Genomic DNA, 26,455 nt, shown 5'->3' on the forward strand with positions numbered 1-26,455 from the left:
ATTTAAGGAGTATTATCCTCAATTGATACCAAATTCAGGATTATCTGCATTTGTGCATTTTTAATACAACTACTCATAAACATGTATGAACTATCCTTTCCACAGCACCTCTTTTCCAGTATAGAAGATCAATAACTACTTAATTCTTGGTTTTCACTCTGTTATCAAAGTTGCAACCTCATATACTTTTCCTAAAGAGCACATACTTTAAAATAATCTCTTGTTGAGGATTTTTTAAAGTTTAGACCTGTATGTTGCTTAAAAAAAACTCAGCTTCATATACTTCATATCCAAGCGTTTGGATTTCTAAATAACGTTCCGTATGCAGCACCATTAATTAACTTCCTCCCAGAAATACTGCCATGTGAAACTTTACACTTCCTTACAAGAAAAGTGAACTTTGACTCTTACCAGGCACCAGGGAAAGGGAAGATAGACATTCAGCTACAGAGACTAAAACTATTTCTTCAAAATTCTCAAAACCGCTTAAAATTTTAAATGATGCCATCTGAGAACGGCTTCGCCCCCAAGGTAAAGACTAGACCGCCTCCGACGACAAAAAAAAAAACCCAACAAACAACAAATATTTTTCCGGATTATAGTATTTGGTCCAGAAAGTCACCCCCGTGCCTGTTTTACACACTGGCGCAAGAACGGCGGCAAATAAGCTCAACCAAAAAAAGCCAGACCGAGATGCTAAATCCTTCCTTGGAACTCCGCTCTCGGAGCCAGCAATCGCCTCGGTTTCGGACCCGCCCCTGAACACACGCTACCAGCCCGCCAACCTGAAGGAAGACCCACAAACCCTCCTTGCTTTCCCTCAGACACGCGGAGTAAGAGCCCGAAAGCACCCTCTGCCCTCAGACAGCTGCCCGCGGAAAGCCCGGCACACCGAGCGCCCGAGGGTCCGCCAGCGAGGTGCGACGAAGCAGCACAGCCGCCAGGGAACAAGCGCTTCTCGGCTGCCACACCGCTGCGAAGCAACGCCCGCACCAGCGCTCCAGACGCCCCGACCGTGAGAGCCAAAGCCGCTGGCAGCCAGGAGCCAGAGCACAGGAAATCACGGAGTAGGCAGCGGCAGCTCTCCGGGGCCGGGCGGGGCCGCAGGCACACGGCTCCGACCACAGACGCCTACAGACAAGCGGCACGACTTCCCCCCCTCCCCTCCTTCCTCGCGCTACCTCACGGCCACCCCTGCTCCGCGGCACCGCCCCCAAGCACAGCGGCACGTGACGAGCGCGAGGGGCGGGAGCGTGCGACAGCTCGGGAGAGCGTCACACCGAGCGCGCCCGTGCAGGAGGAAGCTGCGTCACGCGTGCCCGCCTGCCCTGGCCACGTGACGCTGACGCGCGGCACCCCCTCCCGCCGCGGGCCGTTGCCGAGGGGAGGCCCCTCCCCCGCAGCGCGGTGGCGGCGGCACCGCAGACCTGGGAGCAGAGCACCGGGCCGATGGCAGGGGACGAGCGGGTCCCGCGTACCGCGGGGTCGGGTGACGGCGGGGGCCGGGGAGGGCCGGGAGCGGCGGGGAGGATGGGGGGGGGGGGGGAGGTGCGGTGGCGGCGCTGTTTACTGCACCGTCACTCCCCCCTCCGGCCTCTACTGTCATGGCGACGGGGGAGGGGCCGTCACGTGAGAGCGGAGGAGGCGGGAGGGAGCGGGCCCGTACCACGTGACTGCAGGGGACGCGCCGCCACGGCCAGCTCCACGGTCACGTGAGCCGGGCTCCATACCCCTTGTAGCGCCCCACGGCTTATTCCGGTCACGTGGCCTCTCCCTGCCCGCCCCATGGCCCCGGCAGCAGCCCGACCCCCGTAGCGCCCGCTCCCGCCCCGGGCCCCTCCCGCTGGCAGCAGCCGGCACCCAGCACCGCCCTCACGGTAAGGATCGAGCTGGCGCGGGGTTGGGGAGGCGGTGGTGCCGGGTATTATCTCGGGGGGGGCAGTGGGGCCCGATCCTTCTCACGGCCGCGCTGCCCCGGCGGTTCCTTCCGTCCCTTCCGCCTGCTGAGGGGCGCGGCGGTCCTTAGCATCCTCCGTACCCGTCCCAGCTGTGGCTGTTTAACGGTGGCAGTGGGCAGTGGGCTTCGCCGGAGCGCTGGGCGCCGGGTGCGGGCGATAGACAAAGAGGTGCCCTCGCAGCGCCTTCCCGGACAGCGGCCACCGCCTGCCAGGGCCGCCAGGAGTCGGACAGAGCCCCGGCAGTGCCCGGCCGGGGCCGCGCAGGATGTCCTCGGGCACGTTTCGCTGCAGGCAGAAACGCTGTATGAAGCACAAGTGATGCGGATCGGGGAGGAAGGCCGAATCGACCCTTCAGATGGGCTCAGGGGCACAAACCTCATGTGGATTCCCTCAGCTTATCGCGATGCTTGCCGGTATCCAAGACAAATGGCACTTAGCAGCTCCCAGCGTTACTGTAGGCTGTATTCCACTGGCAGGCCCGATGTTGCCCCTCGGGGTGCTGCTCTGCCGGCTCCCGGCCCCACCCAAACTGTCAGAGTTCCGCTGCGTACCTGTGCCACTGCGGTTCAGTCTGGACTATTAGCGTGGATACTCTGCTGTTCCCTGCAGGGAGTGGAAACCTAGCAGCAGGGCCTGCATCAGCTCTATCAGAGCTTGCCTGCCTGCCTGTATCTGCCCTGACCGGATCAGGATTATTACAATGTGTAAATGTTTCCTTTATTTCTGATTAGAGCTCAACAAAACCACATGGGAAGAGACTGGAGTGAAATGCTGGTAATGGAGGGCATTCAGACCAGGTGGTATAAGTAACAGACAAGAGAGGTATCCAATTTTAAAAGTGGTTAGAAAGAGTTGGTGCATTAAGAGGAAGGGCAGCTGTTGGAATTGGACAGTCTTTCCAGAAGTTCTGTCCACTCTCATAGATCTGGGAGGTTGTAGGTGGGTGAGCAAACAGGAGGACCTCGTGTTGACTTTTTATACCAATACTGAGACTTTCTGATAGACCCTGCCAGTTGTAAACTGCACCTGAGATTAATACCCTCAAGGCATGGTTGATGACAGGTCATACCCCATGGGTTAGGGCTATGGATTGAGCCAAGTGCTTTCTAGAACTCCTTATCATCGTTTCAAAAGCTCTGCTGCTGGAGAATTCAAAATCAAGCATTCCTGACCTTCCTATTCTGGAAGATACTGAAACCTGAGAAATAGCTGTCTTCTAAAGTCTGCAGCTAAAGAACTCTAATGCTTCTGGTTTTAGTAGCAGGTTAACATTATAGTTAACGCTGTAAAATAACAGAATTTCTCTTGTGTGCACGTTTCAGTTCGTGCACGTTTCAGTTCTTGCCCCTTTGAGCAGCAGTGTCATCATCCTCAGTACTGATTCTTGGAAACTCAAGTTGTTAAATATAGAGGTTAGGAGGTTTGGGCAGGTACAAATAGACCATTGATGACTCTCAACCGACTGCATAGTAAGCCGTAAGCATCCAAAGAGAAAAAAATTGTGTGCTGTGTGTCCTTAGTGAGGATGTGGCCTTACCCTGTGCAGTTCGTAGGGGACCATCCTCATGCTTTTTTAGCAGCTAGGTGAGATTTCTATTTTAGAAGTTTCCCTGTACTAGTTGTAACAAGAAGCCATTTTGTTTTCATTAGTGAGAGATGGTAACTTTCCTCAATTTTTTATTCTTTCTGATGTACTCGTCAAAAGACAGTTGGGGTTTTCTCCATTTTGGGTAATGCTTACTGAGCTTGTGAGTTGTATCATCCTACTGCCACTGTAAATTACTGCATGAAAAAGGATGCAGAGCAATGACACAAGTAAGAACAGCTGTGAGCTAGTGTGTTCATCCTCCCAGAAGGTAGAATGAGCTTCTCCTGGAATAATTGTGAGTTCACAGACTGCACACTGCAGGGTACTGTTCTAGAAGGTTGTGCTTGTAAAGGAGAAGTTGCTAGGTGCCGATCGTTGTCTTCTGTAGTAGAAAGACTGGTTGTAGGTGGGTGAAATAGCATGGTAGAAAAGCAAAGCAACTTGCATCAGAAATGAGGCTATGGAAACACTTTCCCTTTTCTATCTGTTCAGTACAGGTTTGATTTGTTTGCATTCTGTTGCTTTGTCTCTACTGCATTGGGTAATAATGACCTTAAAGGACTGTAAAGTAATAAAGGGAGAAAAAAGTCAAAAATCCTTACTCTTGCATATATTGAGCTCTCTGTATATACATATACATATAAAAATACATATATTGATTACATGTATATTACATATATACATATGTATATATAAAATATATATATTGATTATATGTATATTACATATATGTATATATATAAAATACTTAGTCTTGCATATACTGTTTATTAGTCTGTGGCCAGCTGCCTTTTTCCCAGTAAGGATAAGGACCTGATGAGAGGCTAAGACATGCAACTGGAAATTATAAAACGATCGAGTGAATAGCCCTGGAAGAGAATAATGATGCTGGGGAGACTGTAAAGCATCATGCTAGGAAACGATCCTGAAATCATGCCATACAGTTTTCTTTGAGAGAGAAGTATTAGCAGGGCTGCTCTGAATGTGGCACAACTTGTTCCAGTGACTGCTGCAGTAGTGCTGATGTGCAACCCCACATTCAGTATCAGCTCAGTATCACTGAAGTCTCTGGCAAAGCTTTGGAGGACTGAAATGGTGGAGTGAAGCCTAAGTGCAGAGCCCTTTTGCCATTAAGTCTTTCAATTTAGTATTTTACTTAACTAATTTCAGAGATGGGTATGTAAGACTTGCTGAAGAGGATGCTCTGCTGCTGTCCAGGTTGTCACAGTAAATACCCTATCTTGCTGCTTTTTTTTTTTTTTTTTAAGATACCTACTAGTAGTGCAATAGCTGATGCAGATTGTTGATGGAAGTTTGATGTGGACCCCAGCAAATATTACAGGTATTCTAAAGCATATGAAACATAGAATGATATAATGGTTTGGGTTGGAAAGAACCTTATGATCATATAAGTTCCAATCCCCCTGCCGTGGACAGGGACACACCACACTAGCCTGTGTTGCCAAAGAACATGCATATCAGCATTTGAATAGTGTTTCACATATTGATAGTAAAGTTTATGATGTACAAAATACAGCAGTTGGACAGACTAAACATTTACAGCGAACGTACCAAAGATGGAACCTTTTGATAGGTATATAACAGTATGTTCATAGAATGTGGTGATACTTGTGGTATCCTTTATCTCTTGAGAAATTTAAGGCTGTAGACTCAACCTGCAGAGATGAATAATAGTGACTGCTGGGGGGAGAAGAATGCAAAAGTCTTGTTTATGTGAGACTGGCAACAGAATTACCGCTGTGATGAAATAGGTGTAACATTAGTCCCTGGACTTCGGAGGAGAGGGATGGGAAACTGCCCAGCTGCAATAAAGTGTGCAAAACATTGTTCTAGCCCACCACAGTAAGAACAGGAGTGTAGCTGGGCTACTTTAGCACAGAGAACTGCTATTTTTCACATACCTTGTATCATTCCCTTTTCTGAAATGACTTAACATCTGCCATTCACACTGAAGAAGAGAACTGCTGCCAAATGCCAGAGGAGATTTGGAATTTGTGCCATTTCTGAGCTTGAGTATCCTTCTGAACTTGAAAAAACAGTAAAGGAACATTAAAACAGGAAAATTTTGTTATTGGTTTAAGATTTGCATGTTTTTTACTGAAGCGAAAGCAGTATCAGCAATTAAGGTGAATTATTTAGGTAGCTGTCAGTATTTAAATAAATTTCTTGATTGCACTTACAGAGGGAAGCATGTTTATCTGGAATATTTAAAAAATGATGTAGGCATTAACAAGTAAATGTGGGTGTAATACTTTGATATAGATAGGAGTACTGAAAGTGTATCAGCAAATATAATTATACTAACCAGCTCGACTGTATGTTTTTAATAGCTCCTTACAGACACAATGGCAACATCATCTGAAGAAGTGTTACTGATTGTAAAGAAGGTACGTCAGAAGAAGCAGGATGGAGCTCTCTACCTTATGGCTGAAAGGATAGCATGGGCACCTGAAGGCAAAGACCGATTCACAGTCAGCCATATGTATGCAGACATAAAATGTAAGTGAGCACTTTCCCTATTCCAGCTTCAGTAAGCAGTATTCTGATAAACATTTAAATACAACCCAAAGCATATTTGCCATAAAACACTAGCAGATAAGTTAGGAAGGTTAAAAGGGTCTGAAGCTTTGACTAGGTTATTCTGTGTAGCAGCAGAGGTCAGGACCATGCTGAAGTATCACTCAATTTATTAAGGATGTTACTACAGGACTTCTGTAGTCTCCAGCTGTTTAAGCTATACTGCATTTACTATTAAATTTTGATAAACTTCTGCAATAAATTAGAGAAATAATCCATGCCATCCACTTGTGGAGGGAAGGGTGGGAGGAGGGTTGAGGAAAAGTACAGGATTTTCGAGGTCTAACACAGAAACTATCTGACATGTCATCTGTTAAACTATGCATCTAAAGCTGTTCCAATTTTCGTATAAAATGAACCTCGCTGTTTTACTTTCATCCAGTAGACCATAGCTTCAGAAGCACTAGCTTCTGTAGCTTGGCCTAACTGGTAACATTCTGATGAAGCGCTTGCTGTTGCAGTAGCAGAGTACTTGCGAGTCAAAACTGAACAGTTAATGTCTATAGCATGCTGCCTTTCTGTTTCCAATTAGTGCTCATATTCCATGTGCTGTAATGCCAAAGAAGGAATAAAAATAAGGTTGTATGTGTCACTTGGTAAAGGTTTAATGATTATTGCTATTTAAAGTTACATACAAGTACTGCAGCATGATCAAAAATGTGTGTGAAGAATCAGAACTAATATGCTGTTTTCTTAAATACAGATGTAGTAAGGAGTTTAAAAGCTCTGTTCACCTCTGGTAATCAACTTTGTAAAGGTTCTATTTAGCTATTTACTTAGACTTCAGCAGCTTATATTTTAAAAATGTATAGGCATTGAAGTCAACTTAGATGAAAGATGCTCTTTTTTGTCATTAAAATTAAAAAAGGGGGGGAGATATTTGTAAATTTGTGGTAGCAATGATGATTCAGTGATGACATCTAGTTCCTGTCTTCCACTTGCACTGGAGAAAGGGGTAAGTTTCAAAGTTAAGTTAGTGCCATTTGCAGTGCTACACTGAAGTCAGTATAGCACAGCAGTACATAAAAGCAGTTGTTCTAGACTGCTCCTTCTGGTTATGAGAAAGGAAGCAGGAGTTAGGGTTCTTTTTATGGGTCATGAGGGTGTAATAGCACCTTGGAGGCATTGGTGATTGACTCTGGGAGTACTAGTAGCTGAATGTGCTTACCACACCACTTCAGACCAGCGTACCTTTACTGTCAATAGACATGCTGTTACTGCACCCTGCATCTGCCTTCTTACTACTTTTCTTCTGTGGGAACTAATCCAGCTGGAAAAACAAAAGGGGGTCACTTTTCAGTTGATTGGTTCCTTGGTTCAACTTGTTGCACAAATACTAACAGTCATACAAGAAAGAGAGCAGGAAGAAGTGGAAAGGAGGAATGAGGTTGTAGCCTTTCAGCAGCAGCCTGGACTGGTACCAGGCTAAAGTGTCCAGGTAATGACAATATAATTTGCAGTTTTCTAATGGAAGACGTGGGGAATGCAAAGATAAATGAGGGCTCCTGAGCAGTAGCTGAAGGATACTGAACAGTAGACTGCTGGTGTCTATGTCTTGTGTTTTAGAATGAACAAGGTGCTGGGTTCAAACTAATTTAAGGGGAAGACTATGTTCCACTTTTATGGCTGGAATTCACACACTGGATAATGGTATTTAATTGGATGATGAGGATAACTGCTTATAAGCAAATACTCTAGGGAAGAGTGTTCCTTGTATAAGCTTACTGTCTGTGGCTAATTAATACTCTCTGTGTAATCTAGGCCAGAAAATCAGTCCAGAAGGTAAAGCTAAAATTCAGCTTCAGCTAGTGCTGCATGCAGGGGACACAACCAACTTTCACTTCTCCAATGAAAGCACAGCGGTGAAGGAGCGAGATGCAGTAAAGGATCTTCTTCAACAACTGTTGCCCAAGTTCAAAAGGAAAGCTAATAAAGAACTTGAGGAGAAGAACAGGTAAAGGGAAGGGAGCCTTAATGTTGGTTTTGCTTGGACTTTTTTTGGTGTTTGGTTTTTTTTTTTAGCTGTTACCTAACTGTAGTGTGGTTTTGCTAAGTGATACAGCATTCATTTTCCTAGTCTAAATCTCTCCACTTCCAATTTAGAGGCTGTTCACTGAGAATTACATAACTGTGACATGTTGAGACTATACCTGTGTTCTCAGTGACATGTTCTTGAGGAGTAAAGGCAGCCAACCTGGCTGCCACCCAGTCTGTTATCCATGGCTGTGAGACAAAAGCACCCAACTGGCAGTCTGTCCCTTTAGTCTCTTAAGTATATATGTATTAGCTAGAAAGTCTACTTTAAAGATTTTTTTTTTCCTTCTGTTCCAGAAGTTCTCATCTTTGATTTGTGATTTCCTCCCCTCCCTCCCTCCTCCCTGTATAACCTCTTTCCCCTCAAATTTTTCCTGGTGTTTTATATGCTTTACTAAATTGCAGTATTTTCATGCTGCATCACTTGAGATGCAGTAGTGTGTGACTTGGGATACAGGATTTTATTGTAAAAATGTTTTGAGAAGACATTTGGGGCCAAAGTCCTTTTCCCAAAAGGGCTTTTAAGATACACTTCCGTTCCTCTAAAATACTTGTGTTAAACCAGTCCTTGTGGCCATAGAGCATGCTTACAGTTCTCTGCATCTCCCCAGATGAGTTTCACTTTATTCTAGCATGTGCTGTGAATCCTCTATCTACTCCCTTCCATTTCCAGAGACTGTTCTAGCTTTGAACTTAGGTAAGTTAAAGCTAGATTTTTTAAAAACCTAGGAACATTGCCTCATTGGTCAGGTAGGGTCTTTACAAGGAGATTTCCCAGCAGAATAGTAAGAGTCTTGTGCAGGAGCTCTGACACATGCAGGTTTAACGGTTTCTAGTACTGCAGGGACCACAAGGGTCTACAGCAGTGCAGACTGCTTTGGCACTATCATACTATGTGCCTTATTTCTAAGATTTTTAATGCTGATTGTATGGGCAGTCTTAGCTCTGGATCTTTGTATCCTTAAATGAGATTTTACAGTATTACGCCATGCGGCAGTAAGAGCTTTTCTAGTTACAGGGAAAGCAGAATCTTTGCATGTACTCGGTCCCAGTCTGTTACTTTGATCAGAAGTCCAAGTCTAGTGGCAGGGCTTCACTAGCTTAATTTTCAACTGAAAGGCAAAAAAGTTTCAGTCTGTTCTAGAAAGGATACTACATCCAGAGTCCCTATGGCTCTTCCTCCATTTATTGATATGTAGGGGTCAGGTACATACCAATACTCCAAGTTTTAATGGAATAATTAAAATAAGACTGCTTCCTGCTGCACTAATTTGTAAAAATGGCCACTAATCCATATTTGTACCAACAAGAAAAACTGAAAAAAACGTGGTGGTTAAAATATAATAGGGATGTCCTGCACCAAGTCTTCTTTTCCACCTCATCCTACTTCATCCTTAGAGCAGCTACAGACTTTCATTCAGTCCAGGTTGCAGTTTATTCATGTTCTTCCCTGGACCATTTACTAGGTATTCATAAGATTCCTATTTTTGTTTGTTTGCAAATGATCAGGACTCTTAGGTACAGGTCAGAGATCGTTGAGGTTGATTATGAATCTTTGGCTGATTATGAACACACATGCATGTTTCCCTGAAAATCGCCTGGTGGGTCTCAAGTCAAGTACACAGCTATCTGAAAAGCTGCTTAAACATGAATTAAGTTTCAGGTGCATACATTCTTTGCATTTTGGATAGTAAGGGTGATACTTTATATTTGGATGATAACTTTTGCAAACATTATTCCATGGTGGAAGTAGTGACACTGAATGTTTCTGTAGCAATTGTGCTGCATGTCATAGTTAAGTGATGGAGATCCTACTGTTACCAACAGAAATACAAATGAACAAACAACTCGGGATAATACATGTTTTAAGGTACCTTATCCCTCACATTTTGCTATGTGTGCTCTTGCAATAGAAGAGAGACATGTAACTACTGAATTTTAAGATATTAAATGGAAATTGGACAGTGCTGAAATCCCTTCCTGCCCCACGAGAACATTGTTACAGAAGTTCAGGAAATTTCATTGTGCTTTTACAGTTCAGGAGACTCCAGTCCTGCATGTGCAAAGAGACAAGAGCAGCACAGAATATTAGGATAAGATGTTAATCCCATATTAACTTTTTCCTAGGCATTATTGTTCTCTAGCATTTAATACTATTCCTTAAACATTTCTTTTTAGCCCTGAAGTCTTTTAGGACAAATACAGCTATGGAGGTTGTTTGCTTACACAGTCTTGTTAAGAAATGCACAGCATTTTGAAAAAAGTTGGTTTCTGTTCGTTTTGTGAACTCATGTTAGTTATGGAAATCCTAGTGACTTATTCTGCAGTATTTCAATTCTGTTCAATACATTCTTTTACCAGAATGCTGCAAGAAGATCCTGTTTTGTTTCAGCTTTATAAAGACCTTGTTGTGAGCCAAGTAATCAGTGCTGAAGAATTCTGGGCCAACCGTTTAAGCCTGAATGCAGGGGATAATTCTGCAGGACCTAGTAAGCAGGATGTGGGCATCTCTGCAGCATTTCTGGTATGTTGAACCTCTCTAACTTAAATGATTTTAGAGCAGACAAATTGGGGAAAGTGTTCTGAGTTCTGTTCAGATACTTTATTCCCATATACTTTAATAGTGTTCTTTCCTGGTTCCTTCACATATTTCCACACATTGGCGAGACTATTGCAATCACATAAAGGAGAAAAAAGAACAAAAGTAAAGGTTTGAGTTGCATATCTGCAGCCTCAACATTTTGACTATTTAATCTACTCAATTTGAACTTTAAATTGACAATAGGCTGTTGTTCTTTATATATCTGCCTCCTGTTAAACAGGAATAACGGTAAACTTACAGTCACTAGGTTACATTGTATTAACGTCGTAAGTTCAAGAGTATCTCTGCTGCAGCATTGACATACGTAAATGAAGCTGCAGAGATTTTCCACACAGTTTTATTCTCTCCCCATTTTTTTCTTAAACCAGTACATGCTTTCAGCTACTTGAAGAGCAACTTGTATGTATGAAAACTTGTTTTCTCTCTCTTTTTCTATCTTTGTTATGTTACCCATTTGTAGAAACCGTGCCTCAGTAATCTCAGTGCAGTCTAAAAGTAACCTAGGTACAATCTTTAGATTCCTCCCACAGATGTATTTCTACTTCTGCAACAGAATGAATACATACTGTGACTCTCTAGTGGGAATCCCATTTCCACCTTTGTAATGACTGCACACACATCAAGAGTTTGGGAGGGAAACAGGAGGTGGGAGCAGCTTTATGACTTAGCTGCTATATTTGTTTTTTTTCCACCTAGAAGTAGCTGAATCATTTACCAAATGAACTTGATGGCTCCGATTTCCTCTCTCTCATTATTCTTACACCTTGACAATAAAAAAGCAAAGCACCACACCCACTGAGACTTTCAAAACCAAAACTTTCTTAAATAAATGGTTATGTTTGTGTACTCTGCATTTGTGAAAAAGAATTTCATATATTTGTGTGTGCTAGTTCAAGTTAAAATAACTATCTGGCTCTGCTCAGAATGAGTGTTTCTCTAGGAAGAAGGTGGGACAAAACCTAGAATTTAGATGTACAGGAAAAGGAAGAAAAGAAGGCAGCTTATGCAATCATGTACTTTTTCCTGTTATTGAGAATTGGTCTGAGCACTTGCTTGCTCCAGAGCTTCCTGAAGAGATCATTGAGATCTAACTTGTAAGTTCTGACTGAGGCTTACCCTCAATTTCTAAATTCATTGCTATTTGTCAATTATATGGAGATGCTTTCAGTGTGTAAGCAAATAAGGTATGAGAACCATAAATCCTTTTTTGTCACTTCATTATCATCCCTGATTATTCACTAGCTGAATTGTTGCACGCACAAAATGGATTAAGCATATGCAGTAAATATGCCTATTTTTACTGTGAAACAAGAATATATTAAACTAAGCACACATTCTTTTGATTGATAGAATGGTCTTTGCTTTTCATCTTCTAAAATTTACAATCTACTTTTGTAAAGAATTTGCCTTTAAGTGGAAAATGTAGTCATTCTGAAAATATTTATAATCAAATATGATATGGATTTTTGGAGGAAGAAGATTATTTTATCTGCAGGAGAATTTGACTGCAAAATGCTAGTTTTTTTCCTTCTCCAGTTACAGAGGCATTCAGATGTGACTGATTTTCTTCCCTGTATGTTTTTTCTTAGGCTGATGTACGGCCTCAAGCAGATGGCTGCAATGGTCTGCGGTATAATTTGACTTCAGATATCATTGAATCCATATTTCGAACATATCCTGCAGGTAAGAACAGTGCTTTATGAAATGAATACATACATTTAAGATTTGGTTTGTTTGGGGTTTTTTACCATCTTGCTGTGAGAAGACTGAAATGTTAGTCTGAGCCTGGAAATACAAAGCACCATATATTCAGTCTTCTAGATGATTTTCCCTGTCTTGTTTGAGGGATGGGAAGAAGCATGTGTTAAAACATGCATTTGAAATGAAAATTTGATTTTGTTAAATGAAAACATTTTAACTTGTGCATTGAACTTTTGGTTGTTTGGGATTTTGGTTGGGGGGGGGGGGGGGTGTTTGTTTTTTTTTTTCTTTAGATTGTGAATAGGTGTTTGGTTCCCATGTACTCTCCTACTCAGAATTTCAATTAATTGTTATTTTTCATTAAACCACCCTTGGGAAGAAAATAATCTGATTTCCATCATCCCCCTGCACTATATTGAATTACTAGAATTCTGGCAAATCAAACTTCTTGTATGTGTGCAGTTCAAATTAAGAGTATTCAGACCACTGTTATGTGCATTTATTTCAAAATATTAGCTAGCATTGCAGGGCATAAAAAGAGTACCTGTTTGCTTATGCTTAACTACTGTGTTCTCTTAGTTTAGTTGGAATGAATGTAAGCAGCATTAGACAAAAAACAAGGAAGGAAGCAAGCAAGGAAATTTTAGCGTGAAGTACCATACTAAGGTTTGCAGAACAGTTTGTAATCACTGCTGGTTTTGTTCACAGTCAAAATGAAATACACAGAAAATGTTCCACATAACATGATGGAGAAGGAATTCTGGACACGATTTTTTCAGTCTCATTATTTCCATCAGGACAGGCTCAATACAGGCTCAAAAGACCTCTTTACAGAGTGTGCCAAACTGGATGAAAAAGGTAAGTTTTTTGACTTTGTGCAATAGGCTGCAAGAGTCTTAGCTGCCTCATAGACCCCAACACTCAAGAGGTCTGTCTAGGAAATCTAGCAAAGCTGAAGTTAAAGTTTTCTTACATTACTTACGTTACTAGGCATGTTGTTTGTCAAACTGTGAAGTGAAAGGTACGGATGGCCACTGAAAGTTAGCTGTAGCTTTGGATTCTCAACATGTTTCATGGAGAGTGCCTTTCTTGAAACAAAGTAGCCTTTGGAGAGTGGTAGCACTAGAAACCAGCTTTATTACAACTCCTGCAACAGAAAATCTGTGATAAATTCTATTATGTGCTATCATGCTAGATTGATTATTCTGTGCCATTGGTTGCTGTGAAATAATTTTGTTTATATAAGGCTTCATTCTGTGGTATGTGCACAATTTAGAACATGTATAGCTTTTGTTATAGATCAGCTTTTAGTAATAGACAGATATGGATCTTGTTTAAAATTTTCCAGAGGAGTTACCATCCCTGTTCTCTGTCAGCCTTTTTAATGTGAAATCTTGAAATACCACTGACATAAGTTTTTGTTGAACTTTTGAGGTAGGTTTGTAACAATACAGAGATGTGCAGAGTTGAGATCACTTAACACCATTCCTTAATATGTATTCTGACTAATGAAACCCATAACTCTACACAAGTAAAAGCTATCGCCAGATGTAAATTGCCATTCTGCCCAAGACAAGACAATAAAATAGTGCCAAAATTAGAAGAAACATACAACTAAGGCTTCCCAGTTCCCATATTAATACAACTAACATTACTAATACAGTGTTCGATTTTTTGATATTTTTTTTTTTTTTTTTACCCAACAGCAACGTGTAGAAGTTCATGAAAGCTGTGCTAATTAGTAGGATGATCTTTAACAATACCTTTCCAAGTTTATTGGCAATTTTAAATGGAACTCTGAAAAGGGTTGAAAGCTTTAGTCATGCTGATACTTGGGGATCTGCAGAACCTTTGTCTTTTCCTTTAAAGGTTAAATATAATCTAATAATCCCTATATTAGATACAGTTTTTAATGATTTTTTTTTTCTTTGTTTTATACAGGGTTAAAAGCAATGGTGTCTCAAGGGGTAAAAAACCCCCTGATAGATTTAACAGCTTTGGATGATTACACATTAGATGAAGTAAGTAGTTGCCAAAAAAACCCACCCAACTCCCACCTTAGCTTCATTTAAGGAAAAAGAGGGTCCCTCTCCTCTTAAAATAACTACAAATGCTAATTCTAAACCACATCACTTACTAGGCTTCTGCAATGGTTGGATAGTCGACATTTACACGGTTGCATGTCTGTGTGTAAAGAAATGAAAACTCTGCCCATGGTACTTTATGTCTCCTGTCTGCCTTAGTATGCTGGCTATAAAATCAGGAATTCCCTTTTTTAAAGAATTATTATTTCACTTGGATGGTTTGGTTTTGTTTTTTTCTTGTCTGAAGTGGATGTTCTGTTTTCTTCCTGCCTTTTAGAAGCTGTGACAACATGCAGAAAGTAGCACAAAATTAAAGTCTTTGCATTTGTTCTCATTTTAAACATGGCTATTTGCTTGATTCCGCTTAATTTTAAGGACACTTTATATAGTTTTCTTTGTTTAGCTTTAAATACCATCTTTTACTAAATGTACGACTAGCTTGAACTGTTCTGTTACCTGCCTCCAAGTACAAATTAAAACAATTTTTATAAATGGTGTACCATAATGTGAAATTACCTAAAAATGTGCTTTTCTGCAGTTGATCTAACGTAAACTTTGGAGTTTTAACTAATGATGCTGCATTTCTAAGTTGGTTTTGTTTTTTCTAAGAGTTGTACAAAGCCAGCAGTCTGGAACTGGACTAGGAGTTTAGGCTAGGTATGTTTGAATTGCTGTGCAAACTGCCGTACTTTCTTTTTGAGGCCGGTTAACTGCAGGCATGAAACTGTGCATGGGGCAAAGCAAGTTGCCTTTAACCACCTGGTAACCAAGGAACACTGCAAGGATTAAGGCTTGAAGTTTTTTGAATTCCCAGCAATACCGCATCCTCCTGACAGGTGTCATTTAGCCTGTGGGCTGCTGTTGTCCCACAGGCTGGTAAAAAGAGGTCAATAAAACAATTGCTAGCTCTTAATTGCCATCAGTGCCTGTCTGTTTCATGCAGGTGATCCTCACATTTTTAAGCTAGTTCTAGTTTTACTTATAACTAGACCACAGTCTTACAAAACAATTTTTTTCTTCTCTCAGACACCTAAACTGCCCAGTGTTAGCAGAATAAAATAGTCTATGGAGATTTTTCAAATTACATAATGTGATGGTGGAGCTAGGCAGGAGAATACTGCTTCCCATGATGAGGCAGTATCACTCAGTAGAGTTCAGAGGAGGTGACATGCAAAATTCCTGATTCAGTCCTTCTGGGTTTTGGGCAGGAGGTAGCTAATGTTGTTTTCTTTGTAGGAATATGTTGCTTCTATGGCCTCTACATCAAATGCCTCAAAATCTGCTAGAGAAAGTAGCACCACTGCCATTATAAAACGCTTTAATCATCATAGTGCCATGGTCCTTGCAGCTGGCCTCAGGAAACAGTAAGTTTCACTCTTGTGTAAAAGCTGGTTTGTAACAAATTTTAAAGAATTTCCAAAATGAAAGTAAGTCTTCAATTGCACATCCAACCTTTTCTTGTAATTTTTATGATTTATAATTTTCACTTTAGAAACGAAAATACCTTTACATTCCATTTTACTTTAACAGTTTTTCTGAGATGAAAAATGCTAGTTTTAGCTGAGTTACCATACAAAGCAGATGAAAAAAGGAAAGGATGTTTCTGCCTTAGTTCTTCACCCCTGGTAAAGGCTGCAGAAGTAGTATTCCATTTGCTGTGTGGAGGGTAGGTCTGGCATAGGGAGTCCCTACTGCCTGCCTTCCAGGAGCAGGTCTGCTGAGGCTTCCTATAGCGGGGTGCATAGACATAAGCAGAGGAGGAAGCAAAAGAACAGTGTGGCATAGGTGGATCAGGTGAAAGATTCCTCTAGTGCAGTACCTTGCCCAGACTAAAAAGAAAAGAATAACCAGGTGGTTTAGTATATTTGCAGTGAACTTCATGAATGAAACTTCTTCAAAGAAGAATGAAGTGGGCTTGATGTGAAGTCTGCTTTATGAGTGGTTTATAGATAAACATCAAAGGATTCCTACTCTTCCCAAATCCTGCAGACCTTATCTGTGATAAATTCTAATACCTTCTGTCTAGCTGTGCTCCGTCATGTTGTTGTTCTGTCTAACTGAACACTGGACCTTTAACGATCTCTTCCATGTAATGTGTGTTCCAGTTCAGAAAGACAAAACAATAGCTCTCATTCTGCAACAGTAGTATCTCAGGGCTCCATATCTCTGCTAACACCTGGTTGACATGAGCGTGTATGCAAAGCGTTTCTAATTTAGTCACATGATTTTGCTGTGTCCCACTTGCGTTGCTGGCATGCTACTATTTCTGAGGAGAGGGAGAATCACCCTCCCTTGCTGTTGAATTTCCCTCTTGAGGGGTTATTTGAGGAGCTGGTTCTTTCTATCTAGATCAGCTGCTAGAAATGAAGATGTAAGGGGAAAAAAGTTGACATACAGTATGTGAACATGCATATAAAGTTTTTGAAACAGATGTATTTACTTTGCCTCTAGCTTGTATCTTAAGTTTCCTGTGAGGTATTCTTAATGCTGTTTCTCTATTTTAAGAGAAGCACAAAATGACCATTACAGTGAGACCAGCAGTACGGATGGAAACTCCAGGGATTCAGATTTCTTTCAGCCACCAATTAAAAAGGTATAAAGTTAGCTGATGCAATTCTAATTGAATGAAACTGGAAGCTGTCTGTCAGAAAGTTGCTAAAGGTTCCTTACTTGTTTTATGATGCATCTAATGTGATTTGGCTTTGCTTAGAAGTATATAGAATAAGAACCTGAGGGGCTGTAAGAAGTTTTATACTCTTTTAGTAAACACAAATAAATTACACCTTGAAGTACTGCTGTTTATCTCTTCAGTAGTGCCTAGCGAAAGTAAAAAATTTCCAAGATGCTTCTGCTTGGACCCAGAAATCTGGTTCTTTCCATACAGTGCATTTCTGGTTTTCCCCAACTCCCCCTTTGCCTTTCCGCCAAATGCTGGAAACATTCTAGAGAACATCTATCTGAAAGGGGTAGTGGTGTTCAGGCACCAATATTAACCTATCAAATGTATCATTTGTAAAGGGGATGATTAAAATGGCACATTGCAGCCTTCATCCTAAGGTCATAAGCTGAAATGAAGTTAAACTGAAAGCATAGTGATGCCTGGTACCCTGAAATACAGGGCAACAGCTTGGTTTAGACTAACTATAGCAGCTCACAAAGTGGAAGAGAGTATTGTAACTGCTGCAAAACTGAATTGAATACTCTTGCTAGGGTTGACAGCCCAAATAGAACATGTGAAGGGGACTTAAAACCTGCATATGTTGTGAGAAAAGGTGGTAGAATACACGTTAGTAAATGTGGTTAGTCAACTGCTTTGACTTTCCTGAAAACTGCAGTTTTCATTGGAGAGAAAACGATACACCAGGACTAAAATAAATGTGATGAAAAGAGGAGAAAGTAGGAGATTTCAGAAATAGTTTTCTCATTGTACAAAGTGTAATACCACTGTGCTGTTATCTCTCACCACTAATGCTCTAGCTGTACAGTCAACACATAGCTTGTGTAATTATTAGGGTTTTAGTCTTACACTCCTTACAGCCATTAAAGCATTACTGTTTCTGCTAAGCTAGAGCTAGATGGACATAGAGAGCACAAAGAATGATCTATATATTGTAGAACATATTTTGAAGTGCCAGGGACTGCACATTTTGGCCAGAACCTGCAGGAAAAACGGTAGTGCCAAGACTTCCGAAGCGCACCCTTTAAGCAATGTTGGGCATTGCTCCCTCTGGAGCGTGAATCATTCCACACTTTGGTTTTCTTTAAGGTTTTAGTAACTCTACTGCTCAGACTCACTGAACTGGATAAAAGCACTAGATGCATCAAACTGTATCCTCATTAGTGATGTGTATAATTATTTGGCTTATTTTAGGTGAAATTGCAGGAGGCCATTGAATATGAAGATTTATCAAAGAATAATAGCATTAAAACTATTGCATTAAACTTGAAGTCTGATAGGTAAGTTAAAATACACATGGTTATTATGTCATATTCAGTACAGAAGGTCTCATCACAGCCTGCACAGAATCAGCTGATTTAGTCTCTACTGTGCCACAGTCAAGTGTGTTTAGGCTAAGCCTAAAAACCTAATATGAACTTCTGCATAAACCAGCTTCCAAGTAATTCCCATTTAAATTTGTATTTTTATTTCATCTTGCTTTCCAGCAAGCTAAGTCTCTGTAAGCGTACTTGAAGAGCTTTGACCTGTAATATCTGTGAAAGGCTAACAGACCTGTTAGCACAGGTCGGCACTTTGTTGTAGCTTACAGTGGATAAATGTGTTGCATGTGAAAATATACTCAGTTCCAAGGAAAATGCACTCCCAGGAAAAAAAAAAAGCAATTGGGATAGTTTGGACTGCTCGTTGGTCTGTTTTTATAGTAACAGTCCTGTTGTTTTCTAGACTTTTTGAGTTTGAAAACCATAAATATAACTTCAGAAAAGAAGTGATACTCGATGTGCTCAGTTTCAGTCCAAAGTGGCATGAATTCCTCTACTCTAATAATACTCCCAGAACTCAGTGGCACAGATAGCTTCTTATTAGCAAAGAGATGCTCGGAGATTCAACAACAGAAACTCTTATTTTGCTGTCATACCGTCCCTGACCCAACTTCTTCCAATGTGGCAATATATTTTACTTTGTCAATAAATAAGATTTAGATAGTAATGTCAACAATTACAAAGCATCTAAAATTGGAAACATTTGAAGACCTGTCCACCAAGTTTGGCCTCTATTTTACGAACACTCCTATTAATACATTTTATCTTTTCTTGCCTCACAGGTATTATCATGGTCCAACTCCAATTCAATCACAGCAATATGCAACCAGTCAGGATATAATTAATTCTTTTAATAGTATTAGGCAAGAAATGGAAGCATATGTACCCAAACTAACTCAGGTATGGGAGAATACTTAAAAAAAATACCCTTCTTGATGTTAGCATCTTGCGTTCTGTGTAATTTTGTGCCTCCTGTCTACTGGAATTTTAATTTTTCAGGGCAGACTTTATCTCCAATAGTTTCATGTTATTCAATTTATTTTACAACTTTAGGCAATACCTTTTGAGTTACTGATTTTAAAATCTAAACAAATAGGGACCTGATACTCTGAGTTATATTCTACCGTTACCAGGTTCTTTGAGGAAATGGTAAAAGGTAGAAAGTAGTAAAGCAGGACAGTTCTGCAACATGAAACACAGGCCAATATTATTGATCCCACCCCCTGAAGTTTAGTATGTAATGGTCTTAAGAGGTCCATAGTAAGCAAATTTATAACTGAACAGGTCTTTCATTCCTAAATGCACTTACGTAGGATGTAGATCTCACTGTGGGCTACACAGAAGCTGTCTTCTGGCAACTAGAGTGCAGCACACCCAGGCAGCCAGTCTCCCCAGCCAGTATGTGAACTTCCTCAGTTAGTAAACCCAGATTTGGCCTGATGTAAAGCAGCCACAAATTCAAATGTGTTGCATTTTTGTACAGTAATTCTCTGTCTCATTTCAAAATGGCTGCATAGCCAGTTCACATACTAGGTAAAGAAAAGGTTGGTTTGTCTGTAACTAACTGGAGAGCTTTCGCTGAAAATGTGAGCTTATAGCACTTGAAAGTACTGAGCAGACTCTTCATCAAAACTTCCATTGTATCTGCTCAACTGTATCTTTGCCATCGGAGTTCAAATACAATTCATTTTAAAAAGATTTTATTGGAGAAAGCGATATGAAATAATTGTTCCCTCTCTCCCTTTAGGTCCTTTCAAGTGCTGATGCTGCTAGCACTATTGCAGCCCTGTCACCTGGAGGAGCACTTATGCAGGGTGGAACACAGCAAGCCATAAACCGTAAGGATTTAGGACATAAAATACTTTAATCATATCTTACTGCATTATAAAGCAGTACCTGGCTTGCTGTTTCATCTGCCTCTTGGAATGTTACAGTGATAAAGGAAATTATGGAAACATGCAGCTGAAATAATACTGGGCTACAGTAACAAACAAAAAGCAACAACTGAGCCACACCATGAGGGTGGTACTGGCTACACCACTGCTGAGGCAACTGAATGAGAGGAAATTGTACAAAGCAAGTGATGAAGGTTGTAGTTGATCTCAAGTCCTCGTATAGATAATGGGGTTTGCTTGTTCAGCATTTCTATTTTCCAATTTTTTTTTTTCCCCTGGATTTTAGAAAATAAAGGCATACCCAGGGAGAGCTCTAAAGGAGGTGAGGTCAAGATAATTGTCTGGAACTAGGTTTTTCTGCAGCCTGCGTTTAAGATCCACAGCTTGCTGTGAAAAAGGACAACTTTCTTGTAGTCTTCAAGGGCAAAACAGACAACTCCTCCTTCTTGCATCTCTTCAGCTATTCCCAAGTCCATTTCCTTTGCATCGCAGCAGGTTCTCACAAGGCAGTGTTTATAACAGGTTTCCAGTTAACTTGTGTTACTTGGTGTGAAGAGCCACAGAAGCTAATGCAGACAGCTGAAAAAGCAAGTGTAAGTTCTTTATGGTACTGAAAGAAAAGGAGTCAGCAAGCGGTAGTGAGGCTTTCTTACCCATCCCAGTTGACGTACTGGGTGCTGCACTCCATTTTGAGCTTGACCACCTTTTTCAATTTAAAAACCAGAACAGAAACAAACAAAACCAAACCCACAAAACCCAACCAAACAGAAACCAAACCCAGCCTCCCTCATCCTAGAATTTGCTATTCACTGCTCAGGTAACTATGCTCCTGTCATCCTCAATGACTGTGCTTTTTTTCTTTGGTTTTTATGATTGTGGTTCCCCCCTTCTCTTGAACCCCATTGCCCTTTCTTCTTTAAGAGTAGGGTCAGTTCCTTGTTCCTGCCTGGATTTTTCATCTTCCACAGGCTGTGACCGTGTTCTCACTGCCATTGTAAAAAGAGAGAAGAGCTTGCAGTGTCCACCATACAGTATTTAGTGCTGTGCTCTGAAGAGAACAAGATGCCAGTCCCAGAAGCAGTACTGCCACACCATTAGAACAGTACAAATGTACTGCTTCTAATCCTGGATTAAGTTTTATATCCATTCTTTGGCTAACATAGATCTCCCTATATATAACATACAAGCTTCTAACTATATAGTCATAAATAGCAGCTGACCTGATCTAATGCTGCTGATAGTCCTACTTCAGGTGTAAGGCACCTCAGTGTTCCCTCCCAGCCAACCTTTCTGGGATTCTCGTATTTTGCTGGTCTCCTTCATTAGCCTTACATTCTCTTGTTTTCATATGATGGTTTTGAGTCACGCAACAAAATCTTTTTCTTGTTGCAGAGATGGTGCCAAATGACATTCAGTCTGAACTAAAACACTTGTATGTGGCAGTAGGGGAACTGCTACGACACTTCTGGTCCTGCTTTCCTGTTAACACGCCATTCCTAGAAGAAAAGGTAAGAACTTCTTAGTGTGGCCCTTGTTACAGGGTGGCCAGATCATGGTTTAGGATGACTGTCGTTAACTTGAAGTATAGAACTAATACGTAAGCTTTAAATCAGGGCAGCAGTTACTCGTCCCTAGAACTGAAGATCAACAATGTAAAATACTACCTTTTTTTTCAGCAGTTCTTTTGGCACCATTAAAATCAACCTTATGCCTGTTGCTGCCCTTCAGGAGCAGTTGCTGCAAGCTAATTTCAACAGAATGGTCAGCTGTATTCCAGCTGCAGATCTTTCATTGCAACTTTAAAACACAAACTAAAGCCCCCCTTCCCCCACATTAAGACACCTCCACAGTGACAGTTACAAGAAAATTTTCCTTTTTCTTCTATCCATTGCAAAAAACACTCATTCATAGCTTCAAAACATACACTGCCTTTTAGAATAAAGTTGCCTTTGAGGAGAGATGTCTGCTGCAACCAGGTATATGATTGTAACTGTTTTTCTGTTGCTATTCTTTCTTTTGACCTCACGTGGATCACAAAGATAAAAATCCGCAGATGTGTTGGATTTCATGCTGTAAAACATGGCCTGAAAATTCATGGTTCAGTCTTTGCCTGAAGCAAAACCATGTTTTTGTGACTATCTTCTCTGTAGTATTTACTGACAAAGTAATAATGATCACGGTGGCACATTGCACTCACCTCAAAAATAAGTATGCACTCCAGAATGGTTAGACACTGATGTTTTAGTAACTTCTTCAAACTACACATATTTAAAGTAGCCCCCAGGATTAGTTATGAGGTGTTTGGTTGGAGAACAGTTTGTTAAAGGAAAGAGAACTGTGCAAAGTGACTATAATGTTGGTTTCTGTCTCTTTCAGGTTGTGAAAATGAAGAGCAACTTGGAAAGATTTCAGGTTGCAAAGCTCTGCCCATTCCAAGAAAAGATTCGGAGACAGTATTTAAGCACAAATGTAAGGGGAAAATACTCTTTAATTATGTGGGTGCTTATTAATAATTTGAATCATAATTATCAAGAGGATGGTAGCTTTGTTATTTCTTATCGTAGGGCAGTTAAGGTTTTTGTTAACTAGGAAATGGGCAGAGGGAGATTGAGTACAGAGTTAAGCATGCCTCCTCTCCCTGTATAGCTTTCTGAATGATACCAAAAACTATCAAGAAATATAATTTAAAATTGCCCAAGTGAGACAGCAAGAAGCGGAAGTCATGTTTCACTTCTCACTTCCACCATGAAGCAGAACTATAACAACTTCAAAACTGTCTCACACCATGTCAGACTTGAAGTGGTCACAGACCACAGAGTAAATACTGGAGCAGACAGCACAGTCAAGTATCACTACTTCCCTGTGACCATCCCAGCTTAGTAGCTATCTGAACTGCTCCCTCTACAGATACTTCACATTAGAGCCTCAGATCTTTTTTCTCTTTGTTTGGCATACCTCTGTGATTTTAGCAAGATTACTTCGACTGAATAAAAGGAAGAAGGCAACAGTATCTGATCAAAGGGAGGGGAGGGGATGTATTTTCCAGTAGCTGGGACATTTAATTCCCTCTTAATGTTTCAGTTGGTAAGTCATATAGAAGAGATGCTGCAGACGGCCTACAATAAGTTCCATACATGGCAGTCCCGGCGTATGCTGAAGAAGACGTGAAAGTGCATGCTGTACAGGTTTGAGAGCAAAATCTGCAATAGGTATAGGAGTACAACCTAGCATATGTGCAGATCTTGTAGTTGTTGCAGGAAGACCTGCAAGCTGCGGACTTCTGGAAATGATGCTAACTGAACTTGCACATTTTTTGAAAAAGAACTGAGATTAAACTTGAAAACTAGGGAGAAAAACCAAGAAAGAACCAAAACAGAAGAGCTGAGGCGCAAAAATATTTAAAAGACATTGTTTACTGCAGTTACTCAGGAACTGCTTTTGATTTGCGTGAAGAGCTGCTTTCATAAATAAAAAATTTAAAGAGGGTGTATTAATAAAAAATCCATTTTTCTGTCTAAATTTTTTTTTTAAGAAGTGTATGGCACAGGGTAGAACTCAAAACATTTCCTTCACTGGATTCTGACATTTTACTGAATTCTGTACTTTCTGCAACAGTTTAAGAATGATATTTTGAAGTACAGCTGAGACTGGTTTTGCTTCAAACATCTGGGAGAGTATAGCTGTTGGAAGACAAGCTTCTGCCATGTTTCCCCACCAATTGAAAACGAGACATTGCACTGAAAGCTGTTTGTTGTCTGGGGTCCCTAAAGGCACGTGGGGGCAAACATTTGCCTAAAGTCTTGGATTTTTATGCAGAATTTTTCCAGCCATGGGTTTTGCATGTTTTCCTTTGAGTGCAAGTGTGTGCTACTGCAGTTTTGTTTTTTTTTTTTATGGTGGTATTTGTTCTGAGGAGAGAATGAATTTTTAAAGATGAAGTTAAATAAAGTTTCTTACAAAAGAAGGCATATATTTTCAATTCTTAGACATTTTTTATTTCTTCTCCTATGTCTGTTTTCCTTCACTCTTCCCTTTTGACTGTTACACTATTTTTGGTGTATTGATAATCATTGCAAAAAGAAAAATGTGTTATTTATCCAGTGTCCATAGATACTGGGAATCTGTGCCATACTTTGTTCCAAATAGAATCAGTTCACAATTTCAGACCAACATGTCTTGTATTAAATGTGACTTAAATGCAAAGTGAACCCATTATCTATAATATATGCAGTTTAATGACATCCTTGTATTTTGTTGTCATCTTGACTGTACTGAAGCCCAGTATGGGCTACAGAATTTTTTTTACTTCTGACTAAATGTGACTGGTAGAGTATAAGATGCTTTTACTACAAAGACAAATCAGAGTGAGAGTATGTATTCAAAGCAAGCACAGCAGTGTTCAGCACAGCAGAAGAAATTCCCCTTAGCCTGCATGATGGCTTTAATATTAGATTTTGCCATCATTGGTATGAAGCTGAAATATGATATTGTGATGTTGGGTGGATAACTCGGAAATTCCTATAGAAGATGTATTTGTATAGCCAAGTCTGTGCTTGTTCTGTGCTGCTGCTCCATTTATGCAAGAGGTTTGTTTTTTTTTTTTATTTAACTGGTGCATGGAAGTCAGCAGCTGCTTTTTACCTTTTTTTTTAATCATTATTTTTGTATGATGCTAATATTTTGGTAAAAGCTGAGTTTCAGTAAATGCCACTGCCTGCCTCAAAATTCTGTTTGGAAATGTAATGCATATTGTTAAGCCTAGTTTTCCTGTCTGCTTCTGCAGATAGATACATGATACCTGCTCTGTGATGTTAATGTGGTTCTGCTACCAGAAATGACTGGGCTCAACAAGAGTTATTTTTGACAGGGTGAAAGTGTCATTAGGAATAAACATGTATGTACAGCAATTGGGGGATGAGGTGTATATCTTGTCAAGAGTTACCTCTTGTGCTAAACTGTTTCTCTAAAATTTAGGTTTAGGGTATTCCTTCATCAAGCCTAATCCTCTTGTAAGTGCAGGCAGCTCCCAAAAAGAAAGGGTAGTTTTGTTCTCCCCCACTCCAGAGCACTTGATCTAGCAATTCTTGGCCAAATTTCAACTGTTTAGTGAAAGCTGTAACACCTTTCATGATATCAGAGGGTTATGTTCAAGAAAGTACATCTGATTTATGTTGTAACTGTGCCTGAAGCTATGAACAACGTGTTTTGAGTATGAGACTGTACTGAGACTTCATTTAAAAGAAAAGTCATGGACAGGAGGGTTTTGAATATTCACCTTTGATTTGAATCAGTATTTAGTGTTCCTGGAAAGACTGGGCCAGATGGTTAGCGCAGTGGAAGTGGTTCAGTGCATCACAGGAGCGTTTTACAGTTCAAAGGACTGTTTATAATCATTATGGGGAATAGCTTTAAGTTATTATAGCTATATCAAGCTATCAAAAAGGACCTTAACAGAACTGGGGGGAAGGAAGAGGACTGATACTAAATTCAACAGTTTTGCCTGGAGACTCCACAGGCAAGGCTGCTATGCACTTCATATTGCTTTTTCAGGTATTGTGGCAATAAGGCACAGGCCCCTCCTAAAGTAAAGGAGGTAAACTAAATATTCTTCTACATTGTGTTCCCCTTTTCTGTAGCGTGGTCCAAAACCCAGATTCATTCCTTAAGTTTTGAAACTGAATCATCATGCATTATATTACTATTGGAATCTTTATACTGACTTGTATTTTTAATGAGAATTCATAAAATTTGTATCATTGGCATTGATCTAAGATTTGTAGAATAAACCCTACTGAATTCTAAAGTGAAGTCTTCTCTAATGCTTAGGCTGTATTTTCTCATGTTCAATTAAATCCCAAACGGGCTGCATTCAGGTCTAAATTGAGAGTGCTGGGTATAGCACTAGCTCAGCTATCCCTTCATGCTGGTAGAAAAGGTCAGGAGCAAGAGGGCTACAATACAGTTACTGTCAAATTATTTCATTTTTTTCTGCTGCA

At 40.6% G+C, this 26,455-nt stretch overlaps 1 protein-coding gene across 5 annotated transcripts; it reads left to right on the forward strand.

Annotated features, from left to right (window-relative positions):
- The first annotated feature begins 1,667 nt into the window (after positions 1–1,667).
- GTF2H1 (general transcription factor IIH subunit 1) lies at positions 1,668–26,267 on the forward strand. 5 transcript variants are annotated; one of them, XM_061463029.1, is made up of 17 exons: positions 2,356–2,371; positions 2,690–2,780; positions 4,815–4,888; positions 5,898–6,066; positions 7,906–8,098; positions 10,540–10,702; positions 12,370–12,463; positions 13,190–13,339; positions 14,423–14,502; positions 15,802–15,929; positions 17,071–17,158; positions 18,437–18,522; positions 19,347–19,464; positions 20,312–20,402; positions 21,852–21,967; positions 22,836–22,928; positions 23,541–26,267. In XM_061463029.1, the coding sequence occupies exons 4-17, from the start codon at positions 5,913–5,915 to the stop codon at positions 23,625–23,627; spliced, it is 1,641 nt and encodes a 546-aa protein (XP_061319013.1). In that variant the 5' UTR covers positions 2,356–2,371; positions 2,690–2,780; positions 4,815–4,888; positions 5,898–5,912; the 3' UTR covers positions 23,628–26,267. The 5 variants fall into 5 exon arrangements, with proteins under 5 accessions (XP_061319012.1, XP_061319013.1, XP_061319010.1 ...); XM_061463028.1 differs by lacking the exons at positions 2,356–2,371; positions 2,690–2,780 and adding an exon at positions 1,668–1,877; XM_061463026.1 differs by lacking the exon at positions 2,356–2,371 and having other exon boundaries at positions 2,504–2,780.
- The last annotated feature ends 188 nt before the right edge of the window (positions 26,268–26,455 follow it).

This window comes from Pezoporus flaviventris, unplaced genomic scaffold (genome assembly GCF_033815535.1).
Source record: "Pezoporus flaviventris isolate CSIRO_AGI_PZ_B2104156 unplaced genomic scaffold, CSIRO_AGI_Pfla_v1 ptg000036l, whole genome shotgun sequence".
NCBI lineage: Eukaryota > Metazoa > Chordata > Aves > Psittaciformes > Psittacidae > Pezoporus > Pezoporus flaviventris.